Genomic DNA, 15,202 nt, shown 5'->3' with positions numbered 1-15,202 from the left:
TCCTAATTCAACAATTTCTGTTACTCTTTAACCTATCTCTCTTTGATGTGTGTCATTGACCTCACCTCAACTCTCTCTTCTCAGTATGCAGACGGTCAGTATCAATATGTTTTACCACTGCCAACCATACATTATTGGATTCCAGTGCAATGCCATATGCGGGGCTGTTCTGGGGGTTATACAGCTTTGCAGAAAGAACTTATTATTACAATTACTGCAGCTAGTCTCAACAGCTGACAGGCATAGGGATGGTGGTAATCACTATTGCTACAGATGTAGACGTTCTGCTTTATTTACAGTGGATGTATTTTCTATTATCTGTATTTTTTTCTTTTTCCCATTTCACTAGAAGTATCTCTCTTACAAACAGCAGTGTCAGAAACAGCATTTGCTTCACAATCACTGGACTGTGAAACCAATTTTCTCCAATTGAGGCAAGGGTACTATAATGAATTTGCACCACCCCACTGTGATCAGTTTTTATTATTATAGAGTTTATTTGTAGTGAAGGGAGAGGGAGGATGGGGAGGGGGGCTGATAGGCTCTTTCCATAATAGTCCTAATTAATGTCTTCCAAAAACTCCACATTTCCTCTGATTTATGAAACATTGAGAAGTAACTTTTGATAATTACAACATCTTTTCAGTTTTGCAATATTCCTTATGCAGTGCTTTTTTTTTTCTTCAATCCTGTATCCCCACCTGCCCAGGTGCGTACTCGTGATACAGCTGCACCCATCGGTGCCTTTATGTGGCCTCTACACTGGTCCATGTGGCTCGGCATCTTTGTTTCCCTCCATGTCACCGCCATCTTCCTCACTCTGTATGAGTGGCACAGTCCATTTGGTATGACGCCACGTGGACGCAACCGCGACCGAGTGTTCTCCTTCTCCTCAGCACTTAATGTGTGCTATGCCATTCTCTTTGGAAGAACAGTGGCCATCAAGCCACCAAAATGCTGGACTGGGCGTCTGCTGATGAACCTTTGGGCCATCTTCTGTCTATTCTGTCTGTCCACCTATACTGCTAACCTGGCTGCTGTAATGGTTGGGGAGAAAACTTATGAACAGTTGTCGGGAATCCATGATCCAAAGGTAAAAATCAGTATAGTATAGGAGAAAAGTCTTTAGTCACCACTCATGTCTTTATATTGGTGAGCCAAAGGAAAATATACACACAGATTTATTGAAACACTGACTACATAAGGAGAAATATTCAGTGTGATATGAGTACGTCTTCTTCCTGTGTTTATATTGATATTATTAAATCATAATAACAAATTACATTTTGGTTCTGAGTTGTTTTTGTTCTAAATGAATTTCATTTAAACAAATATTTAAAATGTCTAGAGGTTATTTGTTTGCTTTTGTACTTACACTGATGTTTCATTGTCTTAAAATTGTTACTCAGCAAATGTACTCTTTAATTAAACACCCTTGTAGGGGCGCGTGGGAATTAAGGTGATTAATTGGTTTTCGGCAGCTCATTAAGTCACTGAATTACAAGAATGCAGGAATGTTTAGAGTCGGCATGTTCAAGAAAAAAAAAAAGAAACAAATTAGTGTAAAGAAACAAAGAAAATGTAAAGCAACAAACTTTCTTGATTTGAGTTCTGAAGGTATCTTGTTTTATTTCTTCTTTCTTGCAGCTGCACCATCCCTCTCAGGGATTCAGATTTGCTACAGTGAGAGAAAGCAGTGCAGAGGACTACGTCAAGAAGAGTTTCCCCGAGATGCACGAGTACATGAGAAGATACAATGTCCCGGCAACGCCAGATGGCATACATCATCTCAAGTAGGGCTATAAGATGCATACAGGCCACATATAGCATACAGGCAGACATACATTTTTTTGGAGGACCATAATCAAATCTTTATTGATTTATGCTCAGTCTTTACTGATCCAGGTACTGCTGTCAGCTTTCCTAATATCCGCTCAGTTAGGTAACTTCTCTAGTCATTGCCCCTGAAAATCAACTTCTGTTTGGTTACACAAGTGAAAAAAAGAAACTGCATCATCTTTGATAAAATAAAAAAAATAAAAAAAATAAGAGTGTGCGCATACTGAATGAAAGCCAGATTTGAAAAAAAAGAGAAGAAAATTGCATCCCTGCTGCTGTCATTCCCCCACCACAAGCCTGCCTGTTCTCATTCAGATCTTACCCTCCTCTTTTTCCTGCCACTGCTGTCATCCTCAGCCCTTTCAACATTCAACTAGCAACCCCATGGTGCATAACAGAATATAGTTTTAGGTTTGTTTGTTTTTTAAAAGACAGCAGGTCTGCATGGAACACAATTTGAACGGATGAAACGAGATTTATTTTTACTGAGCTTGTAAAATGCTGATTAGAGGGAAAGCAAAAATGTCATCTTTAGAAAATTACAACTTGGCAACAAGACAGTATACAAATGTGCCGCAATGCAATCCTCTGCATTGGGATTTACTTCACTAGGGACTAAGCATTATGTATATACATATGCAAGACACTTGTGCACTAACAGACTGATAGTATGTCTCTAATATATACTGCACTAATTGCACTAAAGTTTTCATAGAAGTGTAAGTATACTTGCTTTTCTTGGATTTTACTTTGGATCATATCTTTTGTCATATTTTGATAATTAATTCAATGTACTGCCTGTGGGGTGGAGGAATGTAGTCTTTTCAGCTTCAATGTTTATTTGAGGGGTAATTAGAGTGAGGTCGGCTCTAGTGAGCAATGTTTTTTTTTCTTTTTTCCTTCCTAATAAGAACGGACCAACTTTCCAAAGTACACAGTGCTATGTAGAAATAATTTTTATCTTTTTTTCAATGCCAGACTGCTGTTTAGCAAAAAAAAAATATATATATTTATAGTTGTAATGTCCTCCCCCTCCAATGCCTTGCTATTGTTGACAAACAGACTAAACTCCATGCTGACCACTTCGTAAGCAGTTTAATGCACTTTGACATAGTCAGGTCAGCCTGGTAAAGTTCAAACTAAGCATCAGAATGGGGAAGAAGGGTATCCTAAGTGACTTTGAATGTGGCAGGGTTGTTGTTGCCAGACGGGCTGGTATAAGTATTTCTGATTATCTTATGGAAGTTTCCCACAGAATCATCTCAGGGATGAACCCCCTAACGAAGAGAAAATATCCAGTGAAAATGCCGTGCTGATGCCAGAGGAATATGACAAGACTATGACAAGACTGAGCAATAACTCAATTACCCACTTACTGCAATTATGGTATGCAGAAGAGCATGGAGGGAGCACTCCTGTCAGCTAAAAACAGGACACCGAGGCTTCAGTTCACTCAGACTCACCAAAATTGGATGATAGATGATTGGAAAAACATTGCCTGGTTCAAATGAGTTGCTATTTCTACTGCAACATCAGGTAGGGTCTGAATTTGCCATAAAGAATAGCATAGATCCACTCTGCCTTGTATCAGTGGTTGGGGCTGCTGGTGTAATGTAATGGTTGTTTTTGGGGGTTTGTTTGTTTGTTTGTTTCTTTTTCTCTTGGCACACTTTGGGCAAAATAAAAAAACTCAGCCTAACTGAATATTGTGAGCTTGTTTGACCACATGCTCCGATCTTCTGATGGCTGCTTCCAGGAGAATCTCTAAGCAATGTTTCCAGCACCTTGTTGAATATATGCCATGAAAAATGAAGGCAATTTTAAAGGCAAAAGGGAGCCCAACCCAGTACTAGAGGTGTACCAAACAAAGAGCAAGCAGTACAGCTGAATATTGAGTGTATTTTCACAAGGAGGTAAACATTAACAATCAAAACCAGGTTTTAAGGGATCTTATAAGAACATGCTGATTAGGGCTGGGTATCGTCACTGATTTCTAGAATCGATTCGATTCTGATTCACAAGGTCCTGAATCGATTCGATCCACAATTTGATTCAATTCGATTCTATTCGATTCGATTCTATTCGATTTGAATCTGGGAAATTTTGCCTCAGACAGTCAGAAATATTATAATTCAGATCAGTACATTTACATATTTTTGTATCTATAAAAAGGTAGCTGACACTTTCCAGACTTTATCAAAGGTGTGAGCATCACAGCAGAGGCCTTTGTGTCAAAGTAGCTGAAGATAAAACACTGAAACACATGAAGGTGATTTCAAGGGCGTAAACACAAAGCGCGGACCCACCGAAACATCAGAATCAGCGAGCTGTCGGCTTTCAGCCCCGACCGTGTCCGTGCCGTCGGGGGAGAAAGGCGACATCTCACTGATTCTGATCCGCGGGTCGGCGCTTTGTGTTTACGTCTTTGTGCAGAAGCCGTGTAGCTGCTCTCATTTACTGTTTTAAATGTTTGGTGGTTGTCAAAATTTTGTGACGTTTCATCTGAGATTCTGGAATTTTGGGCAAAATACATTTATATAAAAAAAAAATCGATTCAGGATTTTAATGAATCGATATCACGTTATCCAAGCCAGAATCGATTTTAATCGATGAATCGATTATTAAAACCCACCCCTAATGCTGATGACGCTGACAGTGATCATGGGAATGGTAAATAAGAGTGTGCCACACAGGCTGTTGGGGCACACTGTTATTTATCAAATGGATAATTAACAAAAAACAAGACAGATAAACAAAATGCTGCTGTATATGTAGCACACATTGTGAAATGCTTGAGAAAATACAGTAATTTAGATGACTACTTGGAGTTGTCATCCCTACACACTAGGCACCGATTACAGTAAGCACTGATTTTTATCAGGGCAATTCTTTTGTTTTGTTTTTTCAATAATGTTTCAACTTTAATGACCATGTCTCACCAGTGCTACTGAAACAAACTATCAACACCACTGACTGCAGCCTGTCTTCTTTATAATTAGAGCATTTGGAAAAAATTCACTGGCTGAAGCATTACAAACCATCAGACAGCTGTCATGTACCATTACAGCTGGCCTATTAATGGATATATAGGGAATGCTACTCTAATACGACAGAGAAGACAATTTATTAGAGAGCAATTTCAACTTGCGAATGTACTTCATAATGCAAAGACTTATCCCTATAACCCCACAGTAATGGAAACTCTGGCTTTACATAAAAGTACACCACAGACATTTTGATGTCAGCAGTGGTGTTTTCCATTCATGCAAATATGTGATTTATAGATGATGTAAAAAGGGATGCATCATGATTTAATCATATTAGTTTGTTAGATGGCTGATGTCAAGATAGTGCTTTGACCATAAATGACATGCTGTGGTAAAAGACCAAGGATGCAAGCTGCAGCATAATTCAGCCGGTAATAATGAACAGGCAGCTTGCAGGGAGAAGATAGTGCAAGATTTCAAACGCTGTCCTTGATAACAAGCAAAACACAGTATATCTTGAAAAAGTCTTTGTAGCGTTTGTATCCCGGTAGACTCTAGCTGTCAGTAAAGACATTTTAAAGTTGATTTGTAAAAGCCTCTCAGAGTGTTGTGACTTAATATCTCACCTCTATATAACAGACTTGTGAGGAATACAAATAAATTGGCAAAAACCTGTAGGCAGGCAGTAATTTTCCTGAAAGGTAGCCAATGAAAGGATTGGGGGAAAAGTAAAGGCAAGGCCAGCATCAGAATTATGAAGTTTAAACAAGGCAAAAATATTTGTTGAATCACTTACATTTCATTCTCAGTGATAATTTCAGGGTGTGCTGCCATTTAAAAGGCTTTGTAAAACGCCCACAAGCGCAAAGAAAAACAATTCATTCTTGCATGCTTTTATGCTTTATTCGCTGTTTTCGGTTTCATTTTCAGTTTGTATTGTGCATTAAGTAGCACCATGTCTGCAGTCAGTCTTCGTGCTTTACCGTTAATTAAACTTTGCATGTTGATTTCCAGAAAAGAAAAATGCAAACAGTTTTCATAGGGCCTATATATTCAGCTCTGCCCTACACATGAAGTTAGGTAGAGCATAAAAAAGGTTTGTAGGACCTGTTAAAACAGAATGACTGAAGGTGAAGTTCATTCTTTCTACTCACCCTGTGAAGTCAGAGAAGTGACACGAGGACAGACACAGGGAAAATAAGCCTCAGAGTCACAGACGAAGAGTGAGACAATGAGCTAAGGTTCATTTAAGTTACTGTCTCGTGAGGTGGTGAAGATTAATTTTTCATGTCAAATTCAGAAGGCGGCTTAAAATAGTGTAAAAGATTTGCTGTTGGTCACCTGATATTGGGAGAATCACTCGATGAGTCTTGCAAATTATCCATCTATCACACTGCAAATGCCAGTTTGTTTACTTGATGTAGTATTACAAAGTTCAACTGCCTAAAAATGACCCACACAATATAAATTACATTTATTACAATTATATTTGAATTCTTATTATGTTTGCAAAATTATGCAGCACAATATATGCATAATCTCTTACTGTTTAGCTTGAGGAATGATGGCAAAATTTGAGTGAACACAAATGTTTGATTTCATCACTATGCTGTGCTGGATGAGTGTTATGAATGTGCACAGGGAACTTTTTGCAGCTGCAGTGTACTTACAGTATGTTGTTTTGCTTACAGGGCTGACCCTCAGAAATTGGATGCATTCATCATGGACAAAGCACTGTTGGACTATGAGGTCTCCATAGATGCAGACTGTAAAACACTAACAGTAGGAAAACCTTTTGCAATTGAAGGTAATGTGCGAGCATATCAATTATGAACATTTTAGATGAAATCTATCACTACTATGTGAATAGCATCCACCAGCTCTGGTTTTAATCATCACCTAATTTTAAGAGGTCTTTCTGCATCACTGCAGACTAACTGACCATGAGCAATTTTAGAACAAGCCTAAATTTAACAATATCAATCACTCAACGTTTACACAGTGGTTAATCTTTTGGCTTTCAAAAGCTTACACTCTCCAGTGTCTACTGTTAATCTGTGGTCCATTTAGAAAGCCTCTTCCTCCCGCTGTGAAAATGTTCCCGTGGCGGTTGCTTCCATTACAAGCCATCGTAGTCCCACATTCCAGCGGTGTTGTTAATTACTTAATGCACTCTTAAGCCTTCAAGATACAATACACATCAATCAGCACGCTTCCTACCAAGGAAAGGTACTTTTGCAATTGGCTGTTGCTGAATTTGTCACACTTTCCTGGCCTGCTAAGACATTCAGAGATATAATTATATCATCAAGCTTTGCTTTGGAAAAATTATGACTTTTTAAAGTAAAAAAGCTAAATTATCCAGACCTCCAAGTGTATCAGCTCAGCAGCTTGTTCTTCCCATAGCTGTAGACCAGGGAAAGAATACAACAGCAGCATGAAGGTGACATGAAAAAAGGTGTTTTTGCCATTATGACAGAAGAATAATCGCTAAAGAGTCTCTGTGTGTGTTTGTGTGTGTCCAATGGCAGGCTATGGCATTGGCCTCCCTCAGAACTCTCCACTCACTTCCAACATCTCGGAGCTTATTAGTCAGTACAAGTCAGATGGCTTCATGGACATGCTGCATGACAAATGGTACAAGGTCGTTCCCTGCGGGAAGCGCAGTTTCGCTGTGACTGAGGTAAGATTAAAGCGAGGCAGTGTAGGGAAAATAGAGCGTATTTATCATTTCATTATATCATAAATGATCATTTCTACAATTTCAAAATCAGAACAATATAATATAACGCATTTGTCTCATTTTTATGTCTTACTCAAATCTTACTCAAGTTTCTTTGCTGTCAAATATTTATGTGGAATCTCTATTTGAAAGCTCTGAAAAGTCTTATGCCCACACAGTGACTTACTCAGAAAAGTAATCTTTCATATTTTGTTTACTACACATAAAGTCTACTTCAATAATTATACTACAAGATGTCAATGCAAAAGAGGCCATTTTCTCGAGTAACTCATAGTATGAGAAATATATGTTTTATTAGAAATGCAATACTAGTTATTTCTGGCCATATTTCTCCCCGACTGTGACTTCAAACACTAAAAGAGGCTCCTATAGCTCAGTGCAGACTGCACACAACATAGTGCGCTTGATCCTTTTGTACTTTGTTCTTTTTATTTATTTTCTTAGCTGCTGTGTGGATGGCAACATAATGTCTGTCGATCACAAGGATGTTGCCTAAATAAGCACTCGTGATTTGTACCTTTGAATGACAGCGTCTACTAAATACTTAATCTTAAATGTAAATTGCCATTTTATGAGCTCACAAGCAGGAGTTGTGGCAATGTGGCACGTTGCATTGCCACAGATTCAATGTCACCTAAGTGAATCATTTCCCGGTGTGTAGCAGCTAGACGTGTTATAGATGCTATCTAGAGCTGCAGACATTTAAATTGCTCCGGGTACAATTCATTTTGCACCATCATACCTCAGTCTGCCTAACGCTACGGAGGAGAAACCTGCTCAACTGATATTTAGCTTCATCTGGGTGTGTATTTCAATTTTTGCCTCACAGAAACCGCAGTACGGTGATCATGTGCACACTTAGGGTTCTCATATTATTGGTAGTGATTTTAAATATCAAGTATATATCATTAACTTAAAATGACCTAAACTGATTTCTAAACTTTGTTGTTCACTTGCATACATCGGGCAACATCAGCAGGGACCTCATGTCATATAAGCAATATGAGTTACTGACAAGGTTGGCCCAGTTTTAGCCCTGCTCAGCACTTTTTTTTAGCAATTATTTATACCGATGAGTGACTACCACCAGCAGTAAGCCTAAGGATTCTGAAAAGATGAAAAATCTGATGGATTGGCTTCACTGAGGTACAGTAGCCAAGCTCTCTGGCATTCACCCAGCTCTCCGTCACCCCAAAGAATCTGATCCCATTTGAAGTAATAAAATCAATACCAATAAATTGCATATTATTCAATTACCTAACATTAGGAGGGCCAAACTTAGCATTACCGAGAAATAAATGGTGATAAAAGAAGTGAAGATGATAAAAGTGATGTGCTTTTTTATTGATTTTTTTCTGCTAATTTATGCAGTCAAATGGTGAAATATAACAGCACCATTAGAAATGATTGCTGTATATAGTGGTATGAGCCTAGAAGCGTGTGTTACCAAAAACCTGTAGCATATAGTATGTGTTTTCATGTGCTGAGCCTTCTAATGAGCAGTGTTGGGAAGGTTACTTTTAAAATGTATTCCACTACAGATTACAGAATACATGCCCCAAAACGTATTTTGTAATGTATTCCATTACGTTACTCAATGAGAGTAACATATTCTGAATACTTTGGATTACTTAATATATTATCATGCTTTTTACAACTACATGAATGTACTATTACTGTGTGATTTATTACTATTACTGAAGGTCCGCGGCTCCGAACCATAGTAAAGGGACCTCTGGCTAAAACGTCGGTTCCGTTTCGGGCTCGTAGCCGAAAAATAGCTTTACTTTGTTGTGTGGGTCAACTTTGCTTGCGAGAGACAGAGAGAGGCGTTGAAAGACTGCTCCAACGGAACTTATTGTTTCGGAGGAAAACACGGGCTGGGCTCGTCAGGCACTCTTCTTGGCTGAAGTGGTTATTATTATATTTACATGCTTCCAGCTCCCGTTTCTGCTCGATGACAACTCGTACTTTTCCACTGTCATTTTTCTCCCTCCTCGCGCTCACAGGCACATAACGGGTATGGCAGTCCATTCTCCCTGCAACACGGACTACACTGCCCATGAGGCCACATTCTTTAGGGCTATGTCTCTAACACTCTGCCTGTTAGCTTAGCACAACAACAACAACAAAAAAGGTGCTCTCTCTCACCCAGGAAACACACAGTCGCAGAGAGAGAGCGTCACCCTGTAACCACGGCAACCATAACCCTGCCGCCTGGAACAACAGAACGTAGCTGTCAAACAAAACCCAAACAATCCTGACCCGCGACAATATGAAACAGGAAAATACCCCCGTGTAATTCATTTATTCCAACAAAGTAACTGTATTCTAAATACCATCTTTTTAAACGGTAACTGTAACGGAATACAGTTACTCATATTTTGTATTTTAAATACGTAACAGCGGTACATGTATTCCGTTACTCCCCAACACTGCTAATGAGGAATGTTGGAGTGTGCTATTGGACACAGACTCAAATGTGTTCTTTATTCACTGAAGCTGGAGTATTAGGCTACGTTCACACTGCAGGGAAATCGCATCAAATCCGACTTTTTTGACCCTTTGCGACCCATATCCGATCATGGTATGACAGTGTGAACAGCACAAATCCGATATTTTCAAATCTGATCTAGGTCACTTTCGTATGTGGTACTGAGTCCGATACATATCTGATGTTTTAGAAAGCGACTGCTGTTTGAATGGTTATGTCGCATTAAATTCGTCTTTTACGTCACTGACACAAGACAGACGCCAATTATCAGCGCCAGAGAAAACAAACGAGAAAGCATGGCGGCCATTGTTAAAGCACGGGCTCTCTTAATTTCTCAGTGTCCTTCTCTCTCTAATTTATTTCTCAAAATTCTGTCGGTTACGACTGTGCAGGAATTGATAGACTGCTACAACAACACCTACTAGCTCTGTAGCCGCCATTTTTGCTTCCGCAAACAGAAGGCGTTGTGTGTGACGTCTTCTTTTGCGCATGCGGGCCGCTTTGAGGGCCGTGAACCGTTCACACTAGAGCGCGTTTGCTGTCACATTTCCTTTGTAGTATGAACAACCAGACAAAAAAAAAAAATAGGATTTGATCAAAAAATCGGAATTGAGCATTAAGACCTACAGTGTGAACGTAGTCTTAGATCAGATTAATGTCACATATATACAGTGAGCTCATCTTGACTTTGAAGGATACCGCAGTAGTTTTTCCCCTATCCCAATGGATTTCTATAGAGTTTAAAATGTATGCCAGCACAGCCAAAGGTTACTATTCTCTTTATTCAACAACTTCTCAGGAATCATTATCTTCCACCGTCCAAAATTTCATTACTGCTAGCGTGCCAAGTCACAAAAATGCATTGATAAATTTAATCCATCATGTATTCTTCACCAACATGACTTTATAATGTAATCACTGCAGCTGCCCCGGTATCAAAAAGCTATTGCACACTCAGCACTAAAAAGATTCTTATGAGAATATACGTAACTGCAGTAACTGCAACAAGTGGTCAGTTAAGCAAAGTGTTATATCACATTTGTAGATGGCTACATGTACAGACTCGCACAATAATATGGACACATTTAGAACAGAACGAGTGTAAATTAAGATGTGAAGGAGGCAATCACAATCTGATCGAAAGTGTGATATCCCAGAGGGATTCTCTTATATTTCAGAAGAATGAGAAAACTTGTTCCAAGAGATTTGAAATTAATTTCATGACGTGTTTGCCCTGAGTTTGTAAATGCAAGGTGGTCTTACTTCAGATTTCCAATCCTCTGAAAAATTATTCTGTTTTTATTTAAATGAAACAAGCAATTTTTACTTGTGACTGACTTCGTAATGATATTTGGAGGCTATCGCCCTTAATTTTGCCCTCAGTTTCTTTTTATGAGCAAAATAAGCTAATAATCCATATGAATCACATGTAAGCAATACATTTAATATATTATTTATTGCATTGTGTGTCTCAAATAATTAGACAATGAGAATTTCAAGATATAAGTATAAAGCTTAAAGTCATTTACTGTCATATGAATAAGAGGACTCTATGCAGTCCTGTGAAAATCTAAGTACACCCTAAATTACAGATTCGGTTACTTATAAAACCATCTTTAGCAGGAATAACTTAAAGTACTTGTTTTCTATATGACTTTGTAATGCCCTCACACTGTTGTGTGACTTATACTGGGTCATTGCAACACCTTGATTCTTTCTGTTGTCAATGTTCTATGCTTCATTGTACTGAGATCATTGCCCTGTTGCATGGCCGAAGTGAAGCTTCAGCAGTTCATCAGATTGCCGGCTCTAGAATAGTTTGGTGCAGGGGTCCTGTGGCTGCAAAACCAACCACCAAATCATCATCACTAAAGTGTTGTGCTTGACAGAGGTGTTTGTGCCGATACGATTTGTTTGTTTTTTGCCAAACATCTTTGTTTTGGTCTCATCTGTTCAAAGGAAATTGATCCAGACGTCTTGTGGTTTCTTCAGATTCAGTTTTGCAAACATAAACAGTGCTACCATGTTCTTTTTAGAGAGAAGAGGCTTGCAACACTTCCAAACACACACTTGTTCATTTTTTTTTTTTTTTTAAATCATACTGTCATGAACTTTAATATTTAATGTGCTAACTGGAGGCTGTAACATTTGAGGTATTGCTCCTGGGTTTTTTGCAGTTTCTCTGAGCTTGCAAGGTCTGACCTCTGGGTAATTCTGCTGGGGCATCCACTCATGGGAAGATTGTGTCATTGTGTTAACAAACAACTGAATGCTCCAGACCAGTAAATTGCCAAAGCCTTTACTTTTATAGTCCGTTGCATAGCATCCTGCGAAAACAATCTGTTTCACTTGACTGTTCATGGATTGTTTTTAAACATCTGCTTCTCCATATGCATATCTGTATACACACTCCCTGTATAACCTCCTTTATCCTTCCCACCTTTTCACTTTCTCAAGCTTCTCTATCATATACTGATTGTCTCATTTCTTTCTCTCCAGACGCTGCAGATGGGTATAAAGCATTTTTCTGGTCTGTTTGTGATGTTGTGTGTGGGCGTGGCTTTATCTTTGCTGACCACCATAGCGGAACACATTGTGTACAAGCTGGTGATCCCAAGGGTCAAGGAGCCACGCTTCAAATACTGGCTACACACAAGCCAGGTACGGACCAGACGCGCACTCAAACACACATGTGGTGACCGTGACTGTGGTCACACTATAATTTAAAAATAGTTTGTGCAAGCAATTATGAAAAATAAGATTTATAAAATGAATAGTTTTTATCTACAGTTTCTGGTTTTGCAAATTTTGTGCATTTGTTTTTTGTTCTTGCTTTGTTGTTGCTGCTTATGGTAAAGTCTTTCAGACACTTAAAAATCAGACACATCATTTACAGTAAGCACATGTTGTTGCTTGTTTTCCAGAGATTACACCGGGCCCTCAACTCAGTCTTCACAGATGACAAACTACCGACTATTACAAAGCCTGAAAAGAGGTACTGTTATTGTCTTTAAAGTGTGGGCATTGTATTATTTCAGTTTGGTCTTTCATCATCTATACTTGATGAAACATCCATCCCTAAGTGACTGATCTGAATCTGATCTGAGCACATATGTGTTGTAATCATTTGTTTGTTACCTTCATCGGTACATTACAAAAAATTCAGTATATGGTGCAACGGATCCATTTTGAAAAACTTTATACCAGTTTTTGTTGTTTTTGCTGTTTTTCGCAGGTGTGATGTAAGAATTGTTTATTAAATGCTGCTTATTTTCCCATCACTTTGGATTTTTAAACACAATAACATAGTTACATATTACAAACGAAGATGAAAAATGCTCCTAAATGTGATGCATGCTTAAATAGACCACATTGACTGAGACTAAAAATGCAAACAAGGTGTTCCTGTAAGAAGCCAATATTTGAAAGTTAAATGGTGCATTGGCCAAATTATAAGCTGAACAGTAAGTGACATCAATTAACATCCAAATGGAAGTTAAGGGACCCATTTTTAATCAAAAACTAAATAGAAAGGTCAATCTGTTGGAAGCCAATTATCAGTGAGGGAAATTGAGAAAATAATCTCACGCTGACGTCACGTGGTATTGTTGAAAACAGTGGGTGAGAAAGGGAGAATCAGTAAATCATGAAAGCGTCTTTATGTAGGCACTTTCAGTGTCCTTTGCATGGGGCCATTTAATTGCACATATTAGTACATATTAGTTGCATACACTTTAATACTGTGTGCCATAGCGTAGCCCTGCCCTTTTCACATTTAGCCATCAAGCATCTAATCATACCACCACCCTTTGTCTTGATTTGGATTTACTTGGTCTCCCCTTAGAAGCAAAATAAAGTTCCATTTTATAGTATAGTTCATTCACATCTACCACTCACTCCACACTGAGAGCACACTCAGGTGGAGCACTTAAAGTAAGGATTAAATACACTTAATAATTATGGAGCCGAGGCCATGTGAGGGATGCCTGTGGTAATGAGGATGGATTGCCTACTCTTGCATAATTATACTCATTCAATCAAGTTATTCTGCATGCTGTCTAAGAGTCAGAAATTATTACCGTCTCATTGTCAGTGCTCTGCCGAAAAACTTGTGTGTCAAAAGTGTCTTTTGTGCAATCAGAGCACTGAAATCAGATCTTCCCGTGCAGGATTTTATACTCTAGACAGTTTCAGTTAGAATTAAACTGCGAAACGATGCCAAAATGCATCATTATCAGTCCTAGTCTGTACTGTATGGTACTGAAAATCACTATACAGGATGACCAAATGGAACACATGGATGGAAATTAAATTGGAAATCACTACTACTTAAGATGAAGCTATAGCACATTTCATTTCCTAAGTGTGTTAACTGGGATGTAGGAAAACCCACAGACAGCAGAGAACACTGTCTGTGTGAGATAATTAGCAGCAGTGTCTGTAATACCGTGAAATATTCTCGGATGGCCAGTTAAGATTGCATGCTTTGGTATCAAGCACAGTGTTAAGGTCATGAAGCTCTGGCAATGACTGACAGCCAGGCTAAAATAGGATTATCTGTCGCTCTGAATACACCAATGATATCAGTTACAATTCAGCTACAATACTCTGTTTCAGTAGTGGAGAATTGTTCCGTCTCTTTAATACCTAATACTAAAATTACGTAAATTAGTTGGGTTTTTTTTTGATAAGCAGTACACTTATTTAACATTGTATTTCATATTATTTTATTTACAGTTTTCTTTTTTTGTGGCCTTCCATTTAATATGCATTCTTTTATTTTATTTTGTTTTTATCTGAGTAGGGTTTTCATTTTCTAATCCCACTGTCTCATTTAGGAAAATTTAAAATGTAGATATGATTCATGCCATAGCTGACATGTGCTTAGATGGAATTTGTGGCATGTTTTTAAAAACCTGCTGACACAGGTCAAAATAAGAGACAAAAAACCTGTAAGCTAGTTTTAAAGTAATTTACTTGAGACTGCTGTTCTACGCTGTAGTCCAATGCAGCGATTCTATATTTTGCTTAATAAAAGACACCCTCTGACCTCAGCATAGCAAACTGCGTGTGTCTTGTTTTGACTGTCGATAGAAACATCTGTACTGATATACGGGCTAGGAAAATAAAAGTTACTGG

At 38.4% G+C, this 15,202-nt stretch overlaps 1 protein-coding gene across 1 annotated transcript in view; it reads left to right on the top strand.

Moving 5' to 3' along the window:
- The window catches only part of grin3a (glutamate receptor, ionotropic, N-methyl-D-aspartate 3A), a 52,601-nt gene that overhangs the window by 28,814 nt on the left and 8,585 nt on the right, over nt 1-15,202 (top strand). The window contains exons 4-9 of the mRNA XM_040000359.1: nt 710-1,093; nt 1,648-1,793; nt 6,518-6,633; nt 7,358-7,509; nt 12,563-12,724; nt 12,988-13,058. Of these exons, the coding sequence (XP_039856293.1) occupies nt 710-1,093; nt 1,648-1,793; nt 6,518-6,633; nt 7,358-7,509; nt 12,563-12,724; nt 12,988-13,058 (1,031 nt within the window). The remainder of the gene's footprint in view (nt 1-709; nt 1,094-1,647; nt 1,794-6,517; nt 6,634-7,357; nt 7,510-12,562; nt 12,725-12,987; nt 13,059-15,202) is intronic.

The sequence above is a fragment of the Simochromis diagramma genome, unplaced genomic scaffold (genome assembly GCF_900408965.1).
Source record: "Simochromis diagramma unplaced genomic scaffold, fSimDia1.1 OVJJ01000596.1, whole genome shotgun sequence".
Lineage (NCBI taxonomy): Eukaryota > Metazoa > Chordata > Actinopteri > Cichliformes > Cichlidae > Simochromis > Simochromis diagramma.
This window is presented reverse-complemented; position numbering and strand designations above follow the sequence as displayed.